The following is a 27,879-nucleotide window of genomic DNA, read 5'->3' on the forward strand; positions in this document are numbered from 1 at the left end:
AATTCTGCTTTTATCAGTGTGGTTCTCATCCCCTTGGTTCTGGGTTTTTTGGTTCTTGGTTCTGGCTTTAGAACACAATGGAAGTACTTTGTACTCCATGGGCGTGTCTTGCATGATCTGGCAGGTACTTCTTGGTTTGTTTTTTTTTAATTATTCCCACCCCATCAATTGAACATGCTTTTGAATAGCAAAAGGATGGGGATCATGCCTTATATTTTCTTCAACAAATACCTGTGCAGTAGATACTTAACCCTTGCTTGCCACCCTGTCTCGACAGAATGAAATGCAAGAAATGAAACTTAACAATTCCAACACAAATGCATCTCATCGGTGGCCTGCTGAAAACTATGGAACTGATGCAATGCCAGACAGTTACCAGAGAGCACAAAATCTTCATGAAGCCCCATTAACAGGCAAGTTGCTGCAGAATTTTTATCTAAACGCTTAGCTAGATCAAAGAAGACTACTGAAAATAATGCTAAATGTTTTAATGATTTGTGGTTAATAACTGATTGCTGGGAAGAGTATGTAGAAAACAAGAGAAGATAAAAGTGTTAATTGTTTTCCTGGTGTTCGTCTTTTAGTTGCTACCACTGGCCCATCTGTGTTCTACAGCCAGTCACCTGCCTACAATTCTCAGTATCTTCTGGGAACTGCTGCAACCAATGTAACACCAGCAAAGGTGAGAATAAATTTGTTTCTCTAAATTGCTTCCAGTGATCTCCTGAAAATGACTGACTGATTTTTGTTTCTGTACATAGCTAAATGTAATTGCAGTTCCTTATGCAGAATTTGGTGAACTTAAACTACTAGGGATAAAGTGATAATTTGTCTCCCTGCCTGACTTTTTGGGATATGGAGTTTGGGAGGAAAAGCTAGAAAAATATATTTTGTGTGTGTACATTTCTCCTACAGGTTTGTACGATAGCATTTAACTATTTCCTCCCTTAATTTTGTGACAAAAGAAAATGGGGGTTTCAAAGCTTTTTTTTTTTCCATTAAAAACTCACTCAAACCTACCCTTTTTTGAATGCTTCTTCTCAAATGCCCCACAGGTTTTAAACTAAGGCAAAACTACTTTAGGTTTAAACTTGAAAGCATGCCTTTCTTTTAAGACTACGTGTTACATGGGCTTCTGCTCAGTAAGATTTTGTCCTCTTTGTTATCTTAGTAAGCAAAGCACTTGTTTTCTGCTTTTTCTTTAGCCTCCTGTCTATGGCATGAACCGACTTACGCCTCAGCCACATATATATTCCTATCAACCACCACCCATGCATACACCACCTCTGCAAAACACTTCTGGTTGTATGTTTTCCCAAGAAATGTATGGTCCTCCTCTGCGTTTTGATTCTTCTAGCACTGCACTCATTTCTCCTCGCACAGCTGATGACTACTACAACTACAGTGTTCCACAGGCAAGCACCAATCCAACACTGCCTAAGCCGGGGTATTTCACAAACCGTTCAGTCACGCCACCCACTTTAAAGCCTTCAGAACCAAAACCAATGCCTAAATTTGGACAGCCGGGAACAGCAGAAGGATCAAAAACACCTCTGCCAGCACCAGCCCAGCCAAGTCAGCCAACAACTTTTAAATTTAAACCTAACTTCAAGTCTAATGATGGGGACTTTACTTTTTCTTCTCCCCCTCAAGTTGCACCACAGCCCCTTAATGCACCTTTTAATAGTAGAGAAAGTCTCTTGGATCTTCTAACATCTGATAAACCTTTACAGGATGATAGATATACGGAACAAAAGCCAGTTAACGATCCCACAAACAGTTCGAGAAATATCTTCAATTTTAGCAATAAACATATTCCAGGCATCTCTCTTCGAGAAAACGCAGGACAAAATGCACACAAAAACCTGGGTTTTGAGAAGAATGATACATTTCTTGTTCAAGAACCAAGCAAGCCTGTATTTACCGCTTCAAATTCAGATTTGGCCAATAGAAGTCACGAAACAGAAGGAGGAAGCACCCATGGTGGTGATGAGGATGATGATGGTCCTCATTTTGATCCTGTGGTGCCACTTCCTGATAAGATTGAGGTAAAGACGGGTGAAGAAGATGAAGAAGAATTCTTCTGCAACAGAGCCAAGCTCTTTCGTTTTGATGCAGAATCAAAAGAATGGAAAGAAAGGGGTATTGGAAATGTGAAAATACTGAAACATAAAGTATCTGGCAAATTTCGTCTCCTAATGAGACGGGACCAAGTGCTGAAAATCTGTGCAAATCACTACATAAATACTGATATGAAATTAACTCCAAATGCTGCATCAGATAAGTCATTTGTATGGCATGCTTTAGACTATGCAGATGAATTGCCAAAACCAGAACAGCTTGCAATTAGATTTAAAACACCTGAAGAAGCAATGCTTTTCAAAAAAAAGTTTGAGGAGGCACAGAATATTTTAAAATCCTTGGGATCAAATGCTTGCACATCTGTGTCTCAGAGCAGTGGGACTGCAAAAGAAACAGCAAATCAGGACATCAAGGAGCCCAACAGAACCACTTCTGGGACCATGAACTTGAGCTTTCAGTTTCCAAAAGAGGGAGCAAGCAGTGAACCTGACAGCAAAGGCACTCTTACAGGTACATCCACTGCACCTACTATTTTATTTGGAAAGGATGCTCAGCAAGCCTATTCCTCTGGTGGGTTTGGGCAGCATCTCTTGAAGAAGGATCAGTGGGAGTGTCAAGTATGTTTGGTTCCAAATGAAGCAACTGTAAAGAATTGTGTATCATGTCAAAGTCCAAATCCAAGTATGTGGGAAACACATGGCACCCCATTAACTGGCTCTGCAAGTTTGAAAGCGAGTGGTAACATAGTGCAGGACAAGTTTGGATCTGCTTTTGCTAAAAAGGAAGGTCAGTGGGACTGCTCTGTATGCCAAGGCCAGAATGAAGCAAAAGATATGAACTGCTGTTCCTGTCAGAGTCCAAAACCTCAAAATCAACCAAATATATCCACACCTGTTCAGACATCTGCTGGTCTGGGGTTTGGTTCCATTGCTGATACAAGTAAGCCACAGAAAAATGGGTTTGAAGGGCTTTTTATTAAAAAAGAAGGTCAGTGGGATTGTAGTACTTGTCTTGTGAGGAATGAAGCTTCTTCACTAGCCTGTGTAGCCTGCGAAACACCAAATCCATCTGCTAAGCCAACTGGTGATACTTTACCAACTCCTGCTTTTGGCTTGAAAAGTAAATTACCTGAACTTCCTGGAGGACAGTTGGGAACAGGCTTTAAGTTTGGTCTTGAGCAAGGCAAGACACCGCCATTTACGTTTCAGATTTCTTCTGATACTGATAAGTCTGCAAAGGAAGGATTTAGCTTTTCGATGCAAATGCCTGCAGGTGGATTTAAATTTGGGATACAGGAGTCTAGTAAAAACACTACTAAGAAAGATGAGCCATCCAAAGAGCATACAACTGGTTTCTTAAAAAGCATTGATGAAAAAGACAAAAAGGAATTGCCTTCAGACACTGGAATTGGATTCCAATTTCAAGAAGCAGCAGACAAGGAGAAAACTGACTTTGTTTTTGGGCAAAATAGCAGCACTTCTACTTTTGCTGAGCTTGCAAAAAGTCCACCTAGGGAAGGCTTTCAATTTGGCAAAAAGGACCCTAACTTCAAAGGCTTTTCAGGTGCAGGTGAAAAACTGTTTTCTTCACAAAATTTTAAAACAGATCAGAAAGCAAACACTTCTGCTGATCTTGGTGAGAAGGATGATGATGTGTATAAGACAGAGGACAGCGATGATATCCATTTTGAACCTATAGTTCAGATGCCAGAAAAAGTAGAACCATTTACAGGAGAAGAAGATGAGAAAGTGTTGTACTCACAGAGAGTAAAGCTGTTCAGGTTTGATCCAGAAACAAGCCAGTGGAAAGAACGTGGTGTGGGCAATCTGAAGATTCTTAAAAATGAAGTTAATGGCAAGGTAAGAATATTGATGCGGCGTGAGCAGGTACTGAAGGTGTGTGCAAATCACTGGATAACGACAACAATGAACTTGAAACAACTGTCTGGCTCAGACAAAGCTTGGATGTGGATGGCCAATGACTTTTCTGATGGTGATGCAAAGTTGGAACATCTGGCAGCAAAATTCAAGACACCAGAGCAGGCTGAAGAGTTCAAACAGAAGTTTGAAGAATGTCAGAGGCTACTACTAGATATACCACTGCAGACACCCCATAAACTTGTTGATACAGGTAGGACAGCTCAGCTTATACAGAAAGCAGAGGAAATGAAGTGTGGCTTAAAAGATCTCAAAACTTTTCTGACAGATGACAAAGCTAAACTGTCAGAAGAGGAAAATGTAAGCTCTGTTTGTACTAGCAGTACTTCTGATTTGGTTATAAAGCCACATGTTGAAAGTACAGGCCCTACTCTGGAATGGGATAACTATGACTTGCGTGAAGAAGCACTGGATGATAGTGTAAGTAGTTCTGTATATGCATCACCTCTTGCAAGTAGCCCTGTAAGGAAAAATCTGTTTAGATTTGGAGAGTCTACCACTGGTTTTAGTTTCAGCTTTAAATCTGCTTTAAGCCCATCCAAATCTCCTGCCAAACAGAATCAGAGTAGAACATCAGTGGGCACAGATGAAGATTCTGATGTTACTCAGGAAGAGGAAAGAGATGGACAGTACTTTGAACCTGTGGTACCTCTGCCTGATCTTGTGGAAGTGACCAGTGGTGAGGAAAATGAACAAGTTGTCTTCAGTCATAGAGCCAAACTCTACAGATACGACAAAGATGCAAATCAGTGGAAAGAGAGAGGGATTGGGGATATCAAGATATTGCAGAACTATGACAACAAGCAAGTTCGTATAGTAATGAGAAGGGACCAGGTACTGAAACTGTGTGCCAATCACAGGATAACACCAGATATGAATATTCAACAAATGAAAGGATCTGATAGAGCCTGGGTATGGACTGCGTGTGACTTTGCAGATGGGGAAAGAAAAGTAGAACTTCTGGCTGTGCGATTCAAGCTGCAGGATGTTGCAGACTCATTTAAGCAAATCTTTGAAGAAGCAAAGCATGCCCAAGAGAGAGAGACATTGATAACACCTCTTTCTTCTCGTGCCAATACACCAAAGGAATCTCCATGTGGTAAAAATGCTGTAGCTGTGCTAGAAGAAACAACCAGAGAAAGAACTGATGTCAGCCATGGTGATGATACTTCTGATACAACTGTAGAGGCTGCAGAGGTGTCAACTACTTCTGAAACACCAACAAAAACAGTGGTTTCTCCTCCAAAGTTTGTATTTGGATCTGAATCCGTCAAGAGCATTTTCAGTAATGAAAAGTCAAAGACATTCACGTTTGGAAATACTTCAGCCACTGGTTCTCTCTTTGGCTTCAGTTTTAATCCCCCAAAAAAGAGTGAAGGCCATATTCCAGCATCTCAGAACACAGCACAGAAAGAACTGGAAGTCTCTGAACCACCAAAAATCTCAAATGCTACTCAGAAGCCTGTAGATAGCAAGGTAGACAACTTGCCTGCTTCAACACAAGATGGACCATCTAACTTCTCATTTAGACTTCTGGAAAAAGGTGAGTGTCAGTTTTGCTAGGAATTTATTCAAGTATGCAACTTATTAAGTAGTCAGCTCTGTGCTACTCACTATTTAATCTCTTGAGAATAGGTAGTTTCTTTCAGTTTTGATGCAGGTATTCACATGTTCTCCAGAGTTTCAACTAAAGAAGGGAATTTTAAGTCATAATTATTTTCAAATAAAAATGAAAATGTATGATGAGCATGGAAATTTGTTTTCTGAGAACAGGATTTTCAGGTAGAGAGCTTAAACTCTGAAGTGCTGCATCTGAACCTTGGATTTAAATGCTCAAAGAATTTGTGTTTACTTTTGGGGCTTAAATACGTAGTTGATGTTGTATGTACCCAGACTTTGGCTCTGAGTAGCAAAGTGTGAGAACAGTAGATGTATGCTTCAGCTAAAATTTGCATTATCCCCATAATTAAGTAGGTGGGTATTGTGGAACTAGTCTGTACCTTTGTTTCACATGTTAAATACTGGCCTCTGCAATTTTGGTTGTGTAGCTTAACATCAGATGTCAGCCTACTTCCTTAGCCTGAAAAGAGATTGTGAGGGTGTATTCAGTTGTATGGTTTCTGTCATAGTCTGAAGAAGATGCACAGGCAGAAGCTGTGTCTATGACAGGATCACTATAATGTGCTGAAGTGTCTTTGTGAGGATTATGGGAATTATGAACACATCCTGTCTATTAGCTAGAGTGCAATAAAGTGACATGGCAGAAGATGGTAGCTGCAGTCCATTCACATGAGTTGGATAAGTTTGTGTAGAATTAACAGATGAAATTTCCTGCTGTGAATTATGACTATGGAGTACTTGCAGAACATAGATAAGTCTGTTCTATCCTTTTAAAATTCCAGGTAAACACTTATATGCCAACAATTTATTTTTTTAGGATTTAATTTTAGCCTCTTTAAATCTAATCCCATGGCCTTTTGGACAAGCACATCCTCCTTGCAACCTGATAGTAAAGGTATTTACATACTGCACTGAATGTGTGATAAAAACACCCTATCAGGCATGGACAATAACCCAGCTGTGTCAAAGCAGTTGGCTCAGTAATCCTTATAATTAACACGCATGCTGAAGGAGAGTACTTGAAACTGTGTGTCTGACTACTGTATTTGTCCTGTTAAAGAATGTCTCTAGCCCTTAGTATGTTTACATGAGCCAGCACAATGGATGGCCCTGTTTAAGCTTTTGGCTTCTGTTTGCCTTATTTTTTGAGGATATGTGTCCTGCACTACTTTTGTCACAGTTTTACTACATGTGCACACTAGATTTCTTAAATTCCATTTTTCTAGAAAAATTACATTGTTATTTTCAGAGACTCTTGTGGTGCCTCGTGGTTTATTCTGTGTCAGTGAAATATGCCTGAAGATCTTGAGACAGCTTATCTATTGAGACAGCTTGAATGTGTTTAGCCTTTGTGGAAATACTCTCTTCAGTTTCCTGATTATCAGTGTTAATTGCTGCGCTTCTAAAAGTAAAGAGTGCACAGAAATGAGAGCCACCTTCATGTATAATGTGAATTCCACTGTAGCTGGTTAGAAAATTTCTGCAAATTTGTAACCAATTTGTTTACATTCAGAACCCAACCCGTTACAGCTTATAGTTTGATGATATGCTACTACCACTGCTGCTTGCAAGTATGCTTGCTGTAAGCATGCTCAATTTACATGGTTTTAAAAGTATTTTCATTTTAAATAGCCAACTTTTAGTTTGCATAAGGCAGTCTCCAATATTAGTGTCTTGCATTGTTTAAAAGTGTCAAAATGTTACTGTTCTTGTCAAAAAGAGTTGTTCGTATTTGAACACTGAACTCCTGTTCTGTACATATAACCTAAAGTCACTTGCTCTGTTTTCAAGCATCCCTGTGGATGGAGTTTATTAACAATTCAGTTCTATTTTCATAATATGGTGTCCATAATGCAGATTAATTGCTCTGTGCCAGTGCACAAATGCAAGAACTTTTCCTGCCTCAAAGTGATGGTGGTTTTATACTGGGGGCATATGGCAGGGTGGATGTATTTAAAGAAACAAAATAAGCCTTTCTGGTACTTAAGACTGTTATTCATTTCTGCTTTTCCAATAATTAGGTTAGGATCATAGTGATTTGTTTACATTTGGTAATTGTCTTCAGTGTAATTTTTTAGTCTTTAAGCTCTGGATTAATAGTAAAGGATTTTGAGAAGTCCTTTCTGAATTCATTTTTCAAGCCTATCTAATACAAATATAATAGGAAGTTTTCTCATGGGGAGCTTCTTTTGGGAAGTGGCTTCTGACTTGTGCTAAAACAGCATTCAAAAGAAACGTAACCTCATAGTAGATCTGCACCTCCATGCATTTACATTTTTCTCAGGTCTGGTCATAAACTTCTTATAAGTTCTTGTTCTGTTTTTGGCTGGGATAAATTAATCTTTTCTCAGTAGCTGGTACAGTTTTGGATTCAGTGTGAGAACAGTGCTGATTACACACTGATGTTTTGGTTGCTGCTAAGCAGTGCTTACCCTTAGTGAAGGACTGACTTTATTTGTCTCAACTCCCATAGGGCAGTTACACAAATAAAAGCTGGGAGGGAGCTTTGCTGGGACAGGTGACTCAAAATGGCCAAAGTGATATTCTATACTATAGAATATCATGCTCAGTTTATAAACTGGTGGAGTTACCTGGAAGAGGGGGCAGTAGGAGTGTGGGAATGGAGTCTGGAATTGGTCAGCAGGTGATGAGCTGCTATATTGTTTTTCCTTGAGTTTTATTTTTTTCCTTTTAATATTAGTATTTATTATATGTCATTTCTGTTTCAATTACTAAAATGTTCTTATCTCCACCTACACATTTTACATGTGGTTCTCCTCCATTCCACCAGATTACAGGATGTGAGTCAGCAGAGTGGTGCTTAATTGCCAGTGGCACTTAAACTTGTAAAGCACTGGTGTGGTTTGAGTCATGTCAGTTGCAGGCTACTGTACCTGTTACATGCATTAGAGTTTAAACTGGTTCTTTCCTCTTACATTCAGAAGCTCTTCATTGGTCAATGCATGAGAGAAATACCATTATTGTGACTAGCTAGAGAGATTTAGGCCTACCTGGTCTTAATGTCAGTTCAAACAAAAGTGAAAATACATGACAGCATTGAACCATTGTGCATGATACTGTCCTGAATTTTCTTTCTTCCATGTACTAACAATGTTTTGTGTGGATTTTTCACCCAGAGTAGAAAGTTCTATTATCCTAAAGCCAAATATTTTCAGAATACATTGTGTGTGGGTTTTTGTTTCATGGCTGCCTGTGAAGATATATTTAAGGTCTTTGCAACAGCAAGTCTTTGTTGTTGAAGTCTTTTATCATTTTGAGCAGATGTTTGGAACACTAGAGTATTATTCCAGTGTTTGATAGATCAGTTCCATGGAGAAATTCACCTATTTGCTAATCTGAAGTGACCTTAAATGTATTTGTCTTATTCAGCTATTTTGCCCAAAGGCTACTGAAAGAGGCTGCATGATAACTCTTTTTAAATGCTGGCAAACCTGATGAGCAATGAGTGTGGTAAAACACTGGGAGAGTGTATTTGTTACCACAGCTTCCAGTTAGATTTCTACTGCTCAAATTAAAGAAAACACGTGCTTTTACTGTCTACCTGACTGACTTGAAATAAGTGTTTTGTTGCATTCCAAGATACAGTTTTGCAGTTTTTCTGAGCCTAGGGAAGGCTGTTTTTTGGTGTAGGACTAAATGTTCCACACTTAAATGTCAGGTGAACTTGGTGCAAACTTATTCAGTCCAGTTAAGACACTTAGCATTTAGTCCTACACCAAAAAACAGCCTTCCCTAGGATCAGAAAAATTTTAAAAACATGTTTAAGAATAAAACGCATGGTAATATGCAGGATATCTGCATATCTTCATAACACAGTTTTAGATGTACTTCTAATCCTTAAATCAGCTAGGGTGAGTGCGTTTTTTTGATAAGATTCTGAGGAGATGTGTGAAAACATCTCTATCCTGCACTTATGATGTGAACTTAAAAATTTGCTGCTCAGGAATTTTATCCTACACCTGTTTTCTGCAGGCTCAGAGAACTTGCTGGGATCTAAAAATCTGAGCAAAAACAATTAGTCTATAAGAGTGTGCTGGTTATGGATTTGACTTACTTTGTAGCTCTGGTGTATAAATGCCTGAAATGACCAACTTGTAAGCAAAGGTGGGGAAAAGATTGCAGAGGTAATACTTTGAAAAAAGTAAGTTTGAATCAGTACTTGGGATTTTTCTGTTACTTAACTTTATACTGCTCTTACTGGATGATTAAGTAAAAAGCAATAAGAACTGCTTTTGCAAAGCAGACTAGTGTGTTAGTTGTGTCAGAGGATCAAAGGACATGTCTGTAGATATGTCTCTTCTGTCCTTTTCTCTTTTTGCAATAAATTGTATAATCAGAAAAATCAATGTTTTCCAGGAGTTGAGTACTTGTTTGGTTTCTAGCTGGATATTTAGGTTTCCTCTGATTACATTATGCCACAGATTTACAAATTTATTTTTTTTTTAAAGGAAAAGCACAGCGAGCTTTTGAGCTGACCCTTCAGATTCTAACAAATTTAAATCTGGAGAACAGATAATAGGCTGTTAGCAAACAGGCTGAGGTACTTTTGTTCTTAGAAACAGCTTCTGTGGCTATTGATCCCCTTATGGGGTAATTCTTAAAAATAGTTCACAAATTTATTTCTTAGACCTTTATCCCCAAACTCCCCTTCTCAAAACACTTAAACCTAAACAAGCAGAACCTAACCAAAACATACCTGATGTTTAAATTGCTGTATCCTCCCTCTTTGCTTCCATTCTCTCATAATAAACTCAAATATTTGTTTCCAAAGCTGTCTTGCAGCCATATGTTTTATCTGCAGTTTGCTCTAGGCTTTACTTTCGGGTTTGACCTTTGCACTGATCATGCACTGTTCTCAATAGTGGTGGAAGGAATAATTTAATGTTGAAGGCAAGAAGACAAAAAGCTAAATAATAAGACTGATGGTCATATTTCTTTACTGTAAAAGCTAGTTAAATAGGCTGAAAGCAATACTTCTGTTGTTTGATAGTGGAACTAAGAATTACTTTAGTTTTGTAACAATCAAAGTTTCAGCAACAGTTATTATGATAAATTGAGATTAGCTAATAAAAAGCTCAGCTATCCCATAAGTAATCTGAAATGAGTTCTGTTCAGTTGCTTGAACAAGTTGTTATACACAGCTTCACTTTTTCTGAGGCTTGAAGTTTGCTTCTTGTGCTGGCTTTGCATTTTGGCATTTAGAAGAGGACATCCATGGAAGTTTTCTCCTTGAGAACTTCCTCTATGAGTTGATGGGATCAATTGGAAATTGTTTTGGTTGTTAACAGCCTGGGAAACCAATTGGAGGATTTTGTGAAATTACACTTTTGTGAATGTACACTTTGATGAATTCGCATTTTGAAGTGCGCAAACCCTGGGAAAGGTCCCTTTTCTCTTCTGGCAGGAGTTCAGGTAACAGGGCCTGGGCCTGGAGGAGGGCAGGGCTGGGCCCCCTGTCTGGGAAGCAGGCATGTCCTGGCAGGGAAGAGGGGTGGCCATGGGCAGTGGGTGCTGCAGCTGAGCCCCAGGGAGGCTGATTGAGATCCTAGCCATCCCCTGCCCTTTCCAGAGCAGCCACTGCTGTTTTCTAGCTCAGGCCAGCCCCTCCTAGTGTGGCCTGAGGGTCCTGAGATCCTGGCACGGCTCCAGCATGGCCTGATGGCAGCTTTGCATCCTCCATGTGAGATTTTAACTCTTCTAATGCTCAGATAAGACTTGCAGACCTTCAGTCCTCTCTTGGGTGAGAGGAAAAAGACCAGGGAGGATACACTAAAGTCAGTGAAGCAGGAGTCAGGTTCTAGGTAAAAGGAAAATGAGGAGACGCCGTGAATTTTGGGCTGAAAATCCTTTTGTAAGCTGTAGGAATGAACTGTAGCACACTAATGACCATGGAGAAAGACATGGGGGGTTGGAGTGTTCAACTTGTAGATTTTGGGCAAAGGCACCTGTGTTGAGGACCCTTTCCCCCAAGGGAAGAAGGGCATCTTTGTTTCTGGGGATGAAGTATAAACAGAAAGAGATGAAGAGAACCTTTGCTTTTTAACAGTTCATTCTTAAAAGTAAATACCCCATGAGTTTAATATGGTCCATAAGCACAGTGTCTAGGAAGGCTGTGAAGATGAGAGTAGTTTCACTATTGGAGATTCCTGGGCAGCTGAAAAGTGAAGCCACAAGAGAACTGTGCTTCTTCTTGTAGAGAAGTCCAAGTCCCTATAGCCTAACAAGGGGAGACTCCTCTCCCTATAGTGAACTGAAAAAGATTGTTGCTAACTGACTGTATGTTTCTGTATGTTTTTGTTAAGAAGGAGAAGAGAGGAGGGAGGTCTGAAGGTTTTATTCTGAATTTATTATTTCTTTATGTTGTTAATAAAATTTTCTTTATACCCTTTAAGTTTTAGGCCTGCCTTGCTTTTGCTCCTAATCCTATCTCACAGCAGAAAATGAGTACATTAAAATTAGAAAATCTAAACCCCTATATTAAATGGTTATTTCTGCCCATTTGTAAACTGAAACCAGGACACTTGTTTACTTCTATTTGACACCTCTGTCACTCTTCTCCCTAGCTATATCTTATTTGACATGAGGACTTAATTAAATAATCCTTTTAATATGTAGCCACGTTTTGTTTAAATGCTTGAATTCCAAAAGCAATAGAGCAGCATGTAAGTTTTGCTGTTCTGTCCTCACATTATGTAAATTTGATTTTTGTTTCCTGTCTATCAACAGAAATATGTAGGCCCTTAGAATATTGTTCCATAATAATGTGAGGTTAATGTTATTTTCTGTTCTGAAATTACTCAGTTTTAATGGCTTGTTCAATTTCTGTAAAAAAGCTGAGAAGACCACAGTGTCAGAGGATGATGTTCCGTCTGATGAGGTGGAAATAGTTTACGAGTTAACACCTACGCCTGAACAGAGAGCCCTTGCCGACTTCCTCAAGCTCCCTTCAACATTCTTCTGTTACAAGAATAAGCCTGGATATGTGAGTGACGAGGATGATGGTAAGGAATGCAGAAATTTGTTTGTACTGCCTTTTTGTGGGGAAGGGGTGTAATATGTTGCACTGGTGCAGCCCCACCTTGAGCACTGTGTGCAGTTTTGGGTGCCTCTATGTAAGAAGGAAATCAAACTGTTGGAGGGTGACCAAGGGGAACAGCCTTGAGTGCCAGACTCAGGAGGAGTAGCTGAGGTCACTTGGTTTCTTCAGCTGGGAGAAGACAAGGCTGAGGGGTGACCTCATCACAGTCCAAAGCTTCCTCAAGGGCACCAGCAGAGGAGGTGCTGATCTCTTCTCTTGTTCAGCTGTAGGAGACAAGGAAATGGAATGAAGCTGTTGGGGACATTCAGGTTAGGAAAAGGTTCTTCTCTGAGAGAGTGGTCAGGCCCTGGATCAGGCTCCCCAGGACAGTAGTTAGAGCAACACTCCCATCAGAGGTCAGGCAACATCTGGGTGATGCACTTAGTCATATGGCCTGGTTTTAGGTAGTCCTGCAAGGAGCAGGGAGCTGCAGTTGGTGATCCTTATGGGTCCCTTCCAACTTAAGATACTCAGCACTGTTAGAACCATTAGACACTGAAATATTTTTGTTTGGGCCAATGGGAAGTAATCCTGTCAATGTCCTTACGGCCAGACTTGTACACTCAAGTCTTCAAAACAGGATAGTATGGCAGAGTGACTAAGGGGTATTTGTTTGGTGTAATGTGGGTGTTGATATCTTTACCAAGGCAGTTGGTTAGGTAAGAGGTATTTGAGCAAGAGACCTACTTTAGTAACTATTTTGTGACAAATGCAAAGCATTTTTTCTTAAAAACAAACAGTCTCTGGTTCCCTAAATGCTATACTGATGAGTTATTTTTCTCCTAAAGCAAATTCCTAATACTATTAGTAAACTTTATGTCAAACCTTACTGCATGTAATTAAGATTGATTTATTCAGCATCAAATACTTTAAATGGATGTTCTGAAACATTGTATTCAATAGAAAAAGGGAGAAGACAAACCTCCTCCCACAAGTACTTGAAGTTATAAGTTTTCATGTAAAAAATCTTCAGTCTTCTTTTCCAAATATGTTTAGTGGTAGTCTTAATAAAATCACTCAGTAAGAAATACGTTTTCTAAAAACCTCTGCCATGTATCCGTAGCAATCTAGGCTGAGAAGAAGTGTTAACAGCACTCTGGGGCACATGTAAGCAACACTAGAAGTGAAAGCTTGCTTGTTGACTTGTGTAACTCAACACGTAAGCAAAAATTACATGTGCCTGCTAGCCTTGTGAGTTGGAAGGGCTTAGCAGACTTCTCTGACCTGGAGTGTGCCTGAGAACTTACTCTTGTTTCCTGTGTTTAAGATGAAGACTATGAAACAGCTGTTAAGAAACTTCATGGAAGACTCTACCCCAGTGATTCAGAAAAGAAAAAGAAAGGGCAAGGTCCTGTAAAAGGTATGTCTAAATAATTTTTGTGCTTCATGTCTTGAAACATGAACTCTGAATCTGAAGGTCATATGGGCAGAGGTTTAATTTATGTTTCCTGGAATGATTTTTGGAAGCAGAGATGCTGGTTGCAGAAAACCTGCATCTCAAAATACAGAGTTAAGCTTAGTATGTTAAAATGCTAGTTAGCAGTAAAGGGGTACCTGAAAGAGAAACGTACAATTCAGGTGATCTCTAAACAAGGACATGGAAGTCTCTTCCTATCTTGAGCTCCTTCTCAATATGAAAAATACAGCATGGCATGATACTGCTCAAGAGAAAGTTTTCTACATCTTTCAATACTTGCTTCTTCTGCAGTTACACACTCTGACCTTGTGAATTAATGTTGTTCAATCTAAGAAAAAAAACTATACTAAAAATACAGGTGTAGATGACTTGCTTATGTGTGTCTGACTGTGTCTCAGACTTCAGTGTTGCATGACTTGAAGTCTGGGTAGGTAATTTTAGAAGTGAAATTTAGGGGTTTTTTGAGGATATGTGCTAGAAGGATTGAGCCATCTGAAATATGAGGAAATACTGAAGGAAGTTATTAGTAGTGGCAGCTGCATGATGAAACTCTTCATCATTGCATGGAAATTCCCTGATAGCAGTGAAAACCACAGATGTTGTATTTTCAATTCTACTCACCCCACGCTCGGTTAATTAGTCTTCACTTCCACTATTTAAACAATAATGCTATATGAGAAACTCATGAAGTCTGTCTTCAGGTTGATCTGGCTATTATGAGGTTAATTTATAATGTTGAGGCTACAAAAATTCAGTATTTAGCTGCCTTCACAGCTGTTTTCCATTAATTCTTTACAGCAGGCCTTGCAGGAAAAAGTGAATTCAACAATGAACGTGCTGCTACTTGGGAAAAGAAACCAGCTCCTGAGGAGAAGGATGAAACAAAAGCTCTGCAGGCTCCTTCTACATCTGTTTGTGGTGTCAGTACTGATACTGAAGGTGACAGTCTGGAAGACGTAAAGTCAGAAGCTAAAATTCAAGAAATGAAAGTAAGAGCTAAATCTTAGCTGAAGAAGTCTTTACTGAACTTCTTGTTATTAAACAATTACTTCATATGTGTGCAACAGTACAGTTTTAGAACTAAAGCATCCAGTGAGGAAAAATTATTTGAGTTTTTTGGTAGCTGTGTCTCAAATGTCTGCCAACACAGGAAATTTGATTTCAGGGAATAATGGTATTTTTTTGAAAACGGACTGCTTCAAAGATACTTCAGTCTCTTGTCAAGTTATCATCCTTATGTGTTAACTGTAATGAAAAACTTCAGAATGCTTACAACAACTTTTCTTGGTGTTCTTTATTTTTCTACAAGGACTGTTCTTAGACCCCTGGGGAGGAGGTTTGAATCCTACTGTCTTCTGACTTTATCTGTTGCATTACTTTTTTTGGTTAATTGCAGGAGAATGAAGTTGCAAGCTCAAGTGACTTAGTCTGTACTAGTAAGGAAGAAATACCTGCTCCATCAAAAGATGAGGTGACAGTATGTGTCCAGTCAGACACCAGCAGCGAAGGATCACATTCCACCACAGAAACTGTGCAAGAATCACAGGCTTTATCAAGAGCTGAAGACAAACCTGTAGATTTGTCAGCTAAAAAGAGTGAATCAGATGGTTCAGAGTCAGCACAAGGTAAGATCAGGGGTATGCTGAGGATTTTTATAGGAAACTGCTTTTCTGTGGATCAGTTTATCTAGTGTAGTTGCTGTCCTGGGGAGAAATAGAACCAATGCTGAATTAGTAACATAGGTACTAGTCTGCTAAAAATGTGTATATATCAAATTTTTATCGAGTTAAATTTTGCTACAATGAAACAATGTCTGTTTTGTAATTTACATATGATGTACATTCATTAGTTTGCTGTTAAATACCACATGAGCTCTATACGTCTGCATCTAAGTAGTCTGCTGAAACTCAGTCTTGAGCCCTTTTTTACAACCATAGTAGATGGTCTTTATGAGAAGTGTCATTCAAACTTTAAATTTACTGGGAGGAAAAAATGCTGTAGACAGTACTCCAGTTTATTCTTGTGATTACATGAATGCATTTTCTTTTAAGAAAGTAGAGAAAAATCTTTGATTTTCCCCTTTTTATTTGATAGAAAACAGAATCATCTCATTTGGTTTTGGCAATACTGCTGGCCTGTCATTTGCAGATCTGGCATCCAAAAGTTCTGAAGACTTTGCTTTTGGCTCAAAAGGTGAGTTCAGCTAGTCTGAGACTGGCCTCTTTTGGACTTTTGCTTCATACAGTATACCTTTTGTGTACAAAATTTATGCTGATCATTAAATTTTTTGCAAGTTTTTGTGAGGAAGGGAAAAAAAAACAATGCAAACTTTTAAAAATGTAACTCTCTTAATTGCAGATAAAAACTTCAAATGGGCAAATACAGGAGCAACTGTGTTTGGAGATACCACCCGTAAAACAGATGAAGATGAAGGTGGTAGTGATGATGAGGTAGTACATAATGATGATATCCACTTTGAGCCAATTGTGTCCTTACCAGAGGTAAGATGACTTCTGGAATATAAAACAACATTAAGATAAGCATTTCTGCTAACACAGCAAGCTTTAAAATGTTTCGCTTAACTAACTTTGTTTTCTGTGTTGTTGAGTTTTGTTCTTCAGGTTTTACTCTATGTTGTAAGCACCTGTTATTTTAAATCTTAGTATAGAATAGCCCTGGGGAGGTGTCTAGTGCCCCAGTTAAAATCTTCAACAGTGATTTCTTTATAACTTGACTGAGAGTTGATTAGGATGCAGATTTGTACACATAGCTTGTAAAAGCTAAACCATTAATATAACACACCGGAAAATAAGAAAGGGGAACTGAACAACTGCTATACAAGTGCCTATAGAACTCAGCTATGGCTTTGTATCAGTGACTTATAGATTCAGTTCTGTGAAAACCATGCCAACTAGGAATTATTACTCTAAGCTAGGCAAGAGATTTCTAGAAACACTAAGCAAAAAGATGTACTATGAACATCACATGAAGGCTAAGGGAACTTTTTTAATATGAAAATAAATGGTTTTTCCAAGAAGTAGGAGAACCTTCAACTTTGAAGGTAGCCTTATAACTTACTGAGTGAGACTTCACACAGTTATTTGTGTCTTGATTTGCTTTTTAGTCTGGTAACCATTTCAGATTCTTTTGATGATATAGTCATATTGCCTGTCCTTTCTATACATAATAAAATTTAACTATAGATTAGTAAAATTATTGAGCAAGGCAAATAGAGAACAAAGGAACAGTATGTGGTGTCCTTCAATTTGAATAGCTTATCTGATCTATTTTGTAACATGCCTTCAGCTTTCTTTAAAATTTAGTGACCCTTAACATCATCTGTGTCACATTATGACTTTTATGATTCTTTTCTTCTCTGCTTCCCTTTTTCAATTTCACAAACAGTATTTTGTCACAAGTTTCTCAGTTCTCTCAAGTGTTCCTTATCTTTGGAGAAGTGCTAACCAAAGGAGATTAGAGCCAGTAAATGCATATATAAAATGAGGTGGAGATATGGCTGTCAGGCTGAAGATTGTATACTTGGTGTTTATTCTGTTCAAATCCAAATATCTAATTCTTTAATAATGTGCTAAGGGTAACTCATGGAATTGTGACAGTACTTTGTCTTCACTTCTCAGTGTGAACTTCATTCAGCCTGAAACTTGTGAAACTTGCCAGAACACTTTATCAAGTCTTAGGGTTTTGTTAAAAGAAAAAAGACCCCACATATAAAGAAAATCCCACGAAAAACCCAACCAACCAAACCACTCCCAAAGCAAAACCAAAAGACACCCACAAGAACTACATGTAGTGTGGTGAAAGAGAATTGGCAGTGCTGTAATTGGTCCCAAATTATGGAATTTGTCGGGCTCTTAAATTTTGAAAATGTTTTACCCATTTTGGTGTAATGAATGGGGTGTTGGAGAAAAGAACACACTGAATAATTTTCCAGAGTAATATGTCAACCTTCCAAAGTATATGCAATAACTATTTAATATCTCTCTAGGAAATATCAGGTACTGAGTCTACTGTGCTGGTTTTTTTAGGTGGAGGTAAAATCTGGAGAAGAAGATGAAGAAATTCTCTTCAAGGAGAGGGCAAAACTTTACAGATGGGACAGGGATGTTACTCAGTGGAAGGAGCGTGGTGTTGGAGAGATCAAAATACTCTTCCATACACAGAAGAAGTACTATAGAGTCCTAATGAGAAGAGACCAAGTTCTTAAAGTCTGTGCAAACCATGTTATCACCAAAGAAATGAACTTGGTGCCCTCTGATACATCAAACAATGCTTTCATTTGGACAGCCACCGATTATGCTGGTGAGTTTTTTCAGGTGGTCTTGTTTTTTCTAGGTGGTCTATAATTTCTGTGTTTTGTTTTTCCTTGGAAATTATTACAAGATGAAACTAAACAGAATTTCTTGGATTTATTTTCAGATGGTGAAGTAAAAGTAGAGCAATTTGCAGTCAGATTTAAAAGCCAAGAAATGGCCAATTCTTTCAAGAAGATGTTTGAAGAATGCCAGCGAAGCTTATCAGAACTACAGAAGGGGCACTTGTCTCTGGCAGCAGGACTGTCAAAGGACACCAACCCTGTTGTGTATTTTGAAGTTTCTGCTGATGATGAACCTTTAGGACACATAACCATGGAGCTGTTTGCAGATATTGTACCTCGAACTGCTGAAAATTTCAGAGCCCTGTGCACAGGAGAGAAAGGATTTGGATTCAAGAACTCCCGCTTTCACAGAATAGTCACAGACTTTGTGTGTCAGGTAAGCATAAAGGGCAGACTCTTCACTGAGATAATGGCATCATGACAATGGGACTTCAAAAAATGACTTATACAGAATAGCACATTCTTGTTGGCAGCATGGATCCACTGTGCAGGATAGTCTCATCTGTCCTTTCCCTACAAGGAGATGATAAATGGTGCAAGCAGCACATGCTACCCTAAGATGCTTTTCACCTGTGTCTGTCAGTGGCCTCATGCCTCAGTTTTTTCCTAGTACTATCATATCAGGGTGGAAGAAAAAAAGTGGAGGGAGGTGGAGTCCTCTTACAGTAGACAAGGGGCCTGTTGCTGAATAGGAACCTCAAGGAAAGTAGGTGTTCCCAGAACTACCATTCATCGTTCTCTCTCTCTCCAGGGAAGAACTCCTGTATGCTCACCTGTTAAGAACACTTAGTTTCCAGGCTTCTCTTGGACTTTAAAGTACACTTTGTATTCCAGATAACTTTAAAACTGATATTCCAAGTATCATAGATATTAGGTTTCAATCTAAAACAAACAGGTCTTCTAGATCAGGTTACCATGTAGTAGCCTGTTTTATAAAACACCAAGTTTTGTGCTGGGAGCAGCAGCCTGCAGTACACCTGTAACCCCAGGTAGACAGTGTTGGTTTTAAACCTCTGTGTGCATTCAGTAGCACTGGCAAGTTCTTCATAAATACTGAAGGCTTATGAGATTGATCATAGCTCAGATAGACCTTTCTTAAAAGGCAGGCCTAGAGTAATGTCAGCATGGGGAGCAGGAAGATAAAATGCTGTGTTCAGAATAAACAAAGGATAAACCTTCTACTGCTTGCCTTGCCATGAACAAACCTGCTGAAGCTGGGAAACCCTACATCTAAGCAGATATTAATACTTGTGAAAATGAAAAATTAGTTCTTCCAAAACAAAGTCTTCTGTTGAAAGGCAATACAATTTTTGGGTTATGTTTTGGGACTTGTCAGTTAATGCTGTGTCTGGTTTGTTTTTTTTTTTTTAGGGAGGAGATATAACTAACCATGATGGTACAGGTGGACGGTCAATTTATGGAACAGCATTTGAAGATGAGAATTTCATAGTGAAACACACTGGTCCTGGGTTGTTGTCAATGGCAAATAAGGGCAGGGATACAAATAATTCTCAGTTCTTCATAACACTTAAAAAAGCAGAACACTTGGACTTCAAGCATGTGGTATTTGGGTTTGTGAAAGATGGAATGGATGTTGTGAAAAAGATCGAATCCTTTGGTTCTCCTAAAGGTCTAGTAAATGGAAGAATTGTCATTACAGACTGTGGGCAAATATAGAATTATTTCTTTGAGTATACAAATGTTTTAGCAGTATAAAATCAGTACTTAGATGTTATTGACTAATTATTTCAACTTCTTAAAATGGACACTTCTGATGTATAAATGTAAAATTACAGGTTATAGTTGAATTTTTTTATGTGTTAATTGATTTTTTTGCATGGTAAATAAAGTTCAGGCACTGGCATATTTCAGGTGTATTTGTGTTATCCTGACATATTTGTATTAAGTGTCAAATTTTAAAAATTAAATCCTAGTCTTGTTAAAATAAATGTCTTGTCTTCACTTTGGTTTGTTTAAAAGAAAATAACTTGCATAACTTGATTCTTGCTCTCATGAAGTTCTTTTGAATGTGCAGACTGTAGATGCAAATTGCTGGATAGTACATTGCAGGTGTTTGAAAGTTAATGGATAGTCCAGGCTGAGCCAGGTGGATGTTGGCTTGTTCTGTCTGCATAGTTTTTAAGTTAATCAATGTTTTGCTAGAGCAATATGCTGACTTTTTTTTTTTTTGTACTTCAACTATTTATGAAAAACTTGGTTTAATGAAAAACATCTACTTAACGTTGGGATTTTACCTGATATACTTGAAGTATAACCCTCTGACTCTGCTCAGTGTTTATTAGCTGTGCCAACTTCTCTGACCTTGCTGCAGGCTCTGTGTATTCTAGCATGCTTGTACCTTTTACAACTTTGCCTCTCAAGAGTGAGTATGAATGGGTAAATGCGGGGTTTATTTAAACTGATACTCTACAGCTCAGTGCTGCAACATGCATTTAGCCTAGCTTTTTTGGGGCGTTATTTATTTATTTTTAAAGGATGGCAATCTTCAGGGTTCCTCAGGGGACTCGCCCCTCTCTACAACCACTCAAAGGAGCCTGAAGCTAGGGCTGGCTCAGCCTCTTCTCCCAGGCAACCGGAGGACGTCGGCTTACCCTGTGCGAGGCCGGGTTTAGGTAGGACAGCAGGAGGAGTTTCTTCCCAGAAAGGCTGATAGCAAGGGTTGCTGAGGGCCGTGTTGGAATCCCCGTGGCTGGAGGTGTTTAAGGAGGTGGCACTGAGCGGTGCAGTTGCCGTGTGGCGTTGGGTGGAGAGGAGCGGTGTTTGTTGCAGTTGTTGATGTTGATGTTGCTGCTGTGTGCCCGCCCCGCCAGGCCCCGAGCGGCGGCTCCCCCTGCCCGGCCGGCGCTGCCCGCGGCCCCCAGTGCGCCTGCGCGGCCCGTGGCGGTTGGTTCGAGGCGGCGGTGCCGCCATGGCGGGCCCGGGGCTCGGCCTGGCCCGCGGCCGCTCCGCCCAGGGGCTGCCGCCCTGCTGCCCGCGGGGACCGCCGGCGGTGAGACGGGGCCGGGGCGGGCGGCCTGCGCCGAGGGGAGGCACAGCAAAGCCATTTCCTCCTCGCCGCGTCCCTGAGCTGTGTGGAGGAGATGGAGGGCGGGGGGTCTGTCCGCTCCCTCGGGGCTCCCTGTGAGCGCCGCGCTGTTGCGCACCGGGCAGTGCGGGACAAAAGCGGGGTTCAAACAAACTGAAGGAGGTTACGTGCTCTTGCTGTTCCTGTCCCTGACCCCGCGCTCCGATTGCCTTAGAGTTGAAGTGCTGGAGAGTCATCCTTCTCTGAGCAGGAAATTTCCCTGGGAATTGCAATTCCGGATTCTGTGCGGTACCAAGACACGGTTTAGCATGTAGTTTTTGCCTAAGACCCGGTGCCTGCCAGTTGAGTGAGAAAATATGTGAATCCTCTTAGGAGTATGTTAAGTTTGTATGAAATATAGGATAACTTTTTTTTTTTTTCCCCACAGTAATTGACAGCATTATTTAAAATTCATTAGGTGTGTTTGTAATTTTTTTTTTTTTTTTTTTTTTTTATGTGGTAAAGCTTAGTGATTGATTAGCTCTGTAAGAGTCAGAGGACGGGAAATCTTTCCATATCTTCTCAGTCAGGAATCAAACCCATGGTTCATTAGAGACCCTTGCCAAGGTGTGGCAGTGTTACTTTACACCAGAGAAGGCAGGTTCTTTGAATTCAGATGAATGAAGGAATTGTATTGTAGTTCCTCTCTTTCTCAGAGAGAGTCAAAGCCTCTTTTAATTTGTGCTGTCAAGTCAAAACTGATCTGCCTAGAAATTAAGCAGCAAAGACCTTTTCCCCATGCTGGTATTTCAAATGCCTTTGCTACTTAGTAGGAGGAGTACTGTCTGGTTAGGCATTTTTATTTTGGCTGAATTCTGTTTGTCTTTCAGTGAAACAAATTTTTGTACTTGTTTTCATGCATCTGTATTCACTGGGTCATATGCTTCCAGTGTGGCCAGGGATAACAGGCATTAAGTGCTCAAACTCATGCTGCAGGGGGAGTCATATGGTGGAAGAACACCAAGGAGCAACCAAAGATTTGGGAGAGATTGAAAGTGGGTTTGAGTTAGGTACACAGCTGGATTGGGATAATGAGTTAGTCGTGGGAGTCATCAAATTAGTACAAAACCCTTCCTCTCTTTCTTAGGAAAAGTAGTTTGCCATTTTAGGATTAGGAACCATCCCAATTGTGATGTGAAAATTTTGACTTTTTTAGCATCTAAAATCAGGCTGTATGTGCTCTTAGTTCCTGCAGAAGGATTTGCAACTTGAATAGCATTTGATGGTATTCTAGATTCTATGGGGAATTTTTCTTGAGGAATTTTCTGCTTTGAATTACCGAACTGTACTTTAAAGAAAAGTAATTTTAAAAACTTATTTTTAAAAGACTGTTACTGAGACTTTAATGGTTGCAAGGAAGAAAATGTTACATGTGTGTGTGTGCTTTGTTATTTCATTAAGAAGTGGTTATTCAAAAGCAGGGAAATACAGCAGTTGATTATTTGATCTAGAGCATAGCAAAGGGATGCACTGAAACAAGATCATGAGAGCTGCCTTGAGTCTGATATTTTGTAATGTGCATTTAATTGATTTTGCTTGTAGCCTAAAGTTTCTCTCATTCACTTTTTTTAGTAAGTACTTATAAATTAGTAAGAAAAAATACAGCAGGAAACTTTAGCATAAAAAGCCTAGATATGAAGGTAGATGGCACTGTTTCCATGATTACCTAATTCTACTTTTATGCCTTTATTTTATGTTACTGTCTTCACAGTGCTTTATATTTTCTCAAATATTCTAACACATAACACTACAAGTATTTTGTTATGAGGCTGTAGAGAATATATTTGCCTCATTATGTGTATATGAAGACCATTTACATTTATATATTAAAAAAAAAACAAAAAAAAAACCCCTTTTTCAAATGTTTGTAGTAAGAATTCTGTCACAAGGTGTGACAGTTTAACTGTTCAACCAGTATGTTGTAACATACTTTTTTCATTAAAATTCTGACTGGAATGCAGTGGTTTTGTGCTTTCTTGTAGGATTGCCTCTCAGGAGCATTGCATACCAAATGTAAAAGTGGAAGCTCCCTAGTTTACAAAGGTAATGCAGAGCAATGGTCCTTTGATGTCTTCTACAGGGAAAACAATACACTAAAGCTGTATTGTCCCTAAATTTATTTAGTTTTGTACTTTCTCATTTTAAATAGATAGTAATCTTGATCAGGGGGTTGTGATACCTGGGAATTAGCCTGGGAATGTTAACAAGTAAAGAGTGCAAAGGATGTTTTGGAGCAATGGTTCACAGCCTGTTTGTCTTTAAGTCCTGCTTGAATTAGTTGGTAGCTAGTAGTGCACTTCATAATGCATATATTTAGCTTTAATTTGAAGACATATAAGTGTTTTAATATTTAGAACACATTTGGTCTCTTTCAGAAACTAGTGCATAGGGACAGCAGGCTAAATCAATGTATTTTTCAGACTTCAGCTACACAAAAATTTGTATAGGCAGACAAGCTCTAAAATTTTGGAAAGACAAATCTGATGTAAAAGCTAAAAAGTTCTTACTGTGGCTTAAGCTGTTACGATTAAGTTCATAATTCATCAGGCTGCATCAGTGGTGGTTTTGGTACTTCAACCTACGTGACTACCTGCCCAAGTACTTCTAATAAGTCCTTAGTGATTTCTTAATGTCAGCTTCTCAAATGCGAAATAAAATTGTTGCAATTTTATGTATTTCAGGTGATACTGACAGCTGACTGAAAAATATAATAATTATTTCTTTATGAAATTGTTCTTTAGAGTCAGAATTTACACAAACTGGGAGAGAGAAGAGCATCAAATCTAATGATGTCCAAAAAAGTTTGAAAAACTGGGATTGGTAGGTGTTTTTATTTCTCCTTTTTAATTTATTTTCTCTCATAAAATTACAAATAAAACAGATATATTTGGAATGTGCAAAAATTGTTTTAAGTTTCTTGTTTTCTTGTTAAGTAAAGAATTGTTTGTACCTAATTTATGCAATAATGAGGATGCTGATTTTGATGAGGACTATTGTTTCACTTTCTAATCTAATCTGTATGTGTTGAAATTGCTAAGGGGATATAGGAACGACATAAACTTACCTAGGTGATAAAAAAATTAACTATGAAAAAAAGCAAATAGCCCAGACTGATAAACAAATTTGTTTATTTAGAGAATTCAATTCCAAATGCCAAGAAATATATTTTAAGGGGTATTTTACACCAAACAGGAAAAATATAATTTAAAAACGGGGGGTTGTATTTTTAGCTCTCCAGGAATTTGGTGGTTTGTGGTGAGAGAAGAGTGTTGGTTTTACATGAGCTTACAGCATGAAAAGTCTAGATTGTAACAACTTTTAAGTCAGCAACATGTAATTTCTGTGGTTGAGATTTGTGAGTAATAATGCCTTTCATCCAAATGATTTAACTCTATTTGTTATCAGTAAAATATCAAAGTCTTAAGCAATGTTTGCCTTTTTATACAGACTTCTTTCAGTCTCTGTTGTGTACCATGTTAGAAAGGAATTGAGTAATTTAAAGTTAGTGCTCTTTTGTACTTTTAGTTTTGATGGTGAGCAAGATTATTTTTGTGGTTCAAGTGGTGTAGGAGTAGAAGAAAACAGCATTATTTGCTCTGAAACTGATGCGATTCAAAATACCGCTGTATACATGGGAACAGGTAATAAAGATTTAATTTTATACATTCTTACAACTCTTGGTGAAGTATGATATGCAACTTTAAAAACTTCCTAGTGAATGTAGTTCTGTTTGATTCAGAAATACACTAGTCACCTAAAGTATATTTTAATGTGGGGATTTTATCTTTCTCATGAGTAGTTTATCCTTATTTCAGGAGGTTCAGACATACTTGAAGCAATACTAATGTTATTTTCTCATGTGGCATCCAGTAGATTCTCAAGTCTTGTTCTGTTTACTTAGATGTTACCCTAAGGTCTAATCAGCAGCAAATCACTTGGCTGAAGCCCTTACAAAAATAATAGGAGATTTTGGTGACATAATTCAGTCCGTGCATGGATTTCATACAGATATTTCTGGGATTTCTATATTGCAGTGGAGAGCGTAGTTTTACTCATAAAACTGTTGGTTCTTGATCAGTTTGACTAAATCATGGAACAAGAACTTTGATCAAATCTCTGTAATTCTTTAGATTACTTTCACATTTTGATACATCTTGCTTTATACTTGTAACTCTGAATTCCTAGAACACATTTTTGCTGGTTTTGTACAACAATCATATCAATATTTAGCTAGAACTGATTTTTTAATGTAAAATGCATTTTTTTCCATGTCCACAGGCCTCACTTTGCCATCTCACTTGGCTGCAAATACTCAAGAAAATAGGGACCAAATTATCAACCATGGATTGTTAAAGAAAATTGTGCATGGAACTGGTGCTCAAGCATGCAATAGGCAAGGTTTAATACCTCCTCACATTAGTCAAATTTATGATGAATTATTTGTCATACATCAGAAGCTGCAGGTAGGAATTAGAATCAGATTAAAATTTTTGTTGAATAATGCTATGAAGAGTCTCACTTTTGAGACAAATTTGAAATTACTTATGTATTAAAACTTGTATATTTAAACTTATTTTACTATTACTTTATAGTAATCACATTTAACTTATATACTAAATCTGTATCTTCATCTACCTCTTCCTCTAGGTTAACTCAGTGATTCAGTAGTGATGCTTTGACTTGAATTTTGGGTAGACCAAGTAGATGGGTAGGTGGGCAGATTGGGCTTGAGGGAGTTGGAAGACAGTGTTTCTACATCCAGGACTGTCTTGTGACACACTGTTTGTGTAGAGGGAATCACTCACAACCGTTGCTTCTCTTGAGAACATCTGAAACTGTTCTCCTGACTCTAGGCATTCCAAAGCACTTGCCTTGGTGGCCTCCTCCAAAAATCTCTCTTCATCCCAGCACTTCATCTCCAGCAGGTGTAGGCTACTAATAGAAGAACCTGCTATATGGATTTACTCTGTAATAGTTCCTAAGTTTCTGCTGGATTCCCTGTTTAATTGTCTTTTACAACATGAGAGATGAAAATAATTTTATATCTCTTTTTTTCTTCACCACTTTTTCAGGGAGGCATCTCACTAGTTGAAGAAACAATATCATTAATCTAATGTCCAGCATAAACAGTCACATCAGACTCTGTTCTGTCTTCCAGTTAATACCATTATCCAAATATTTTGGAAGCAAAAGCCAAGATGTAATTTTCTAGAGCAACAATGTAGAGTTGAGTTTTGGGAGCCTGAGCCATTCCAATGCATTTTCAGTTTAATGTGGGAGGAAACTGAACAGAAGTGGTGGTCAGGATACTTTGTGTTAGTAAGCTCTTGTGTAACTATAATCTCACGGAGCTAAACATATCTCTGGGACAAAATTTTAAATTCAGCATAATTTGGGAAAACTTCACATGGGTTTTTAAAGTAGTTTAAATTTTTTTTTTTCTTGATACAGAGAGAAAGTTCAGCACAGCAGGAGTATGCTCTTCAACTGCAGAAACGAGAGCGTTGTCTAACAGAACAAGAGGCATTGTTTTTTCAACAGGAAGGAGCTTTGGCTAAAATAAGAGGTGTTGAGGAAGAAGTTCACACAAAAATTGCAGCTATAAAAGAGGTGAAATAATATATTTAAACATAGATACTGCTCTGTATACCTTTTAACTCGTTTGTAGCTATCTTAAGCCATCACTTGTTTGCTGGAAATTCTGCTTATTTTTTTGAAGTCCTTGAAATCCCCAAAGGAAAGTTTTAAATAAAGAGTAATGAAAAATATTGCTAGAGTTTTTATATGACATCTGTTTCAGAATGGTGCATTTACTTGTCTGATGTGTAGTACATTTTACAGTGACAAGTTAGAAAAAGATAATTTTTGCAAAATAGTGAAAGCTATGTGACCAATATTAGAGAAGAAGATGTGGTCTATCTGTAATTGTGTGTATGTTAAACTATTGTCTTTGCATTAGCTGTAGTTGCAGTGGAGTTCCTTGGGAATGCTTTAAGACACATTGGGATCTTATGACATAACACCTATTGCAGAGAGTACTAGCAAACAAACACTCAAGTTTGGAGGAAGACCAACCTAAATCTGGAGGTGTGAAAAGAAAGAATAGTGAAGAAGAATGAATTCATGGAAGTGAAGAAATGAAAGCTGGGATATTTTCTGTAAAAAAAAAAACCAAAAAAAAACCTTGCTATTTTACCAAATCTGAGATACTTAAATCTAAGGTCCAGAGAAGATTAAACATAA

At 38.5% G+C, this 27,879-nt stretch overlaps 2 protein-coding genes across 4 annotated transcripts in view; both read left to right on the forward strand.

The window, feature by feature from the left end:
- Positions 1 to 20,500, forward strand: part of RGPD4 (RANBP2 like and GRIP domain containing 4) — a 33,542-nt gene extending 13,042 nt beyond the window's left edge. The window contains exons 18-30 of one of the 2 annotated variants that reach the window (XM_056482965.1): positions 278 to 413; positions 585 to 682; positions 1,206 to 5,562; positions 6,457 to 6,534; positions 12,494 to 12,661; positions 14,006 to 14,098; positions 14,954 to 15,144; positions 15,552 to 15,780; positions 16,250 to 16,348; positions 16,514 to 16,656; positions 18,202 to 18,475; positions 18,593 to 18,927; positions 19,923 to 20,500. In XM_056482965.1, coding sequence (XP_056338940.1) covers positions 278 to 413; positions 585 to 682; positions 1,206 to 5,562; positions 6,457 to 6,534; positions 12,494 to 12,661; positions 14,006 to 14,098; positions 14,954 to 15,144; positions 15,552 to 15,780; positions 16,250 to 16,348; positions 16,514 to 16,656; positions 18,202 to 18,475; positions 18,593 to 18,927; positions 19,923 to 20,228 — 6,507 coding nt within the window. In that variant the 3' untranslated portion in view covers positions 20,229 to 20,500. The remainder of the gene's footprint in view (positions 1 to 277; positions 414 to 584; positions 683 to 1,205; positions 5,563 to 6,456; positions 6,535 to 12,493; positions 12,662 to 14,005; positions 14,099 to 14,953; positions 15,145 to 15,551; positions 15,781 to 16,249; positions 16,349 to 16,513; positions 16,657 to 18,201; positions 18,476 to 18,592; positions 18,928 to 19,922) is intronic. The other variant, XM_056482975.1, reaches the window with a different exon arrangement.
- Positions 20,501 to 21,451: 951 nt separating this feature from the next.
- Positions 21,452 to 27,879, forward strand: part of CCDC138 (coiled-coil domain containing 138) — a 30,096-nt gene continuing 23,668 nt past the window's right edge. The window contains exons 1-6 of one of the 2 annotated variants that reach the window (XM_056482989.1): positions 21,452 to 21,561; positions 23,619 to 23,679; positions 24,378 to 24,456; positions 25,162 to 25,277; positions 25,915 to 26,099; positions 27,088 to 27,246. In XM_056482989.1, the coding sequence (XP_056338964.1) occupies positions 21,481 to 21,561; positions 23,619 to 23,679; positions 24,378 to 24,456; positions 25,162 to 25,277; positions 25,915 to 26,099; positions 27,088 to 27,246 (681 nt within the window). In that variant the 5' untranslated portion in view covers positions 21,452 to 21,480. The remainder of the gene's footprint in view (positions 21,562 to 23,618; positions 23,680 to 24,377; positions 24,457 to 25,161; positions 25,278 to 25,914; positions 26,100 to 27,087; positions 27,247 to 27,879) is intronic. The other variant, XM_056482997.1, reaches the window with a different exon arrangement.

The sequence above is a fragment of the Oenanthe melanoleuca genome, chromosome 1 (genome assembly GCF_029582105.1).
Source record: "Oenanthe melanoleuca isolate GR-GAL-2019-014 chromosome 1, OMel1.0, whole genome shotgun sequence".
In the NCBI taxonomy this organism is placed as follows: Eukaryota; Metazoa; Chordata; class Aves; order Passeriformes; family Muscicapidae; genus Oenanthe; species Oenanthe melanoleuca.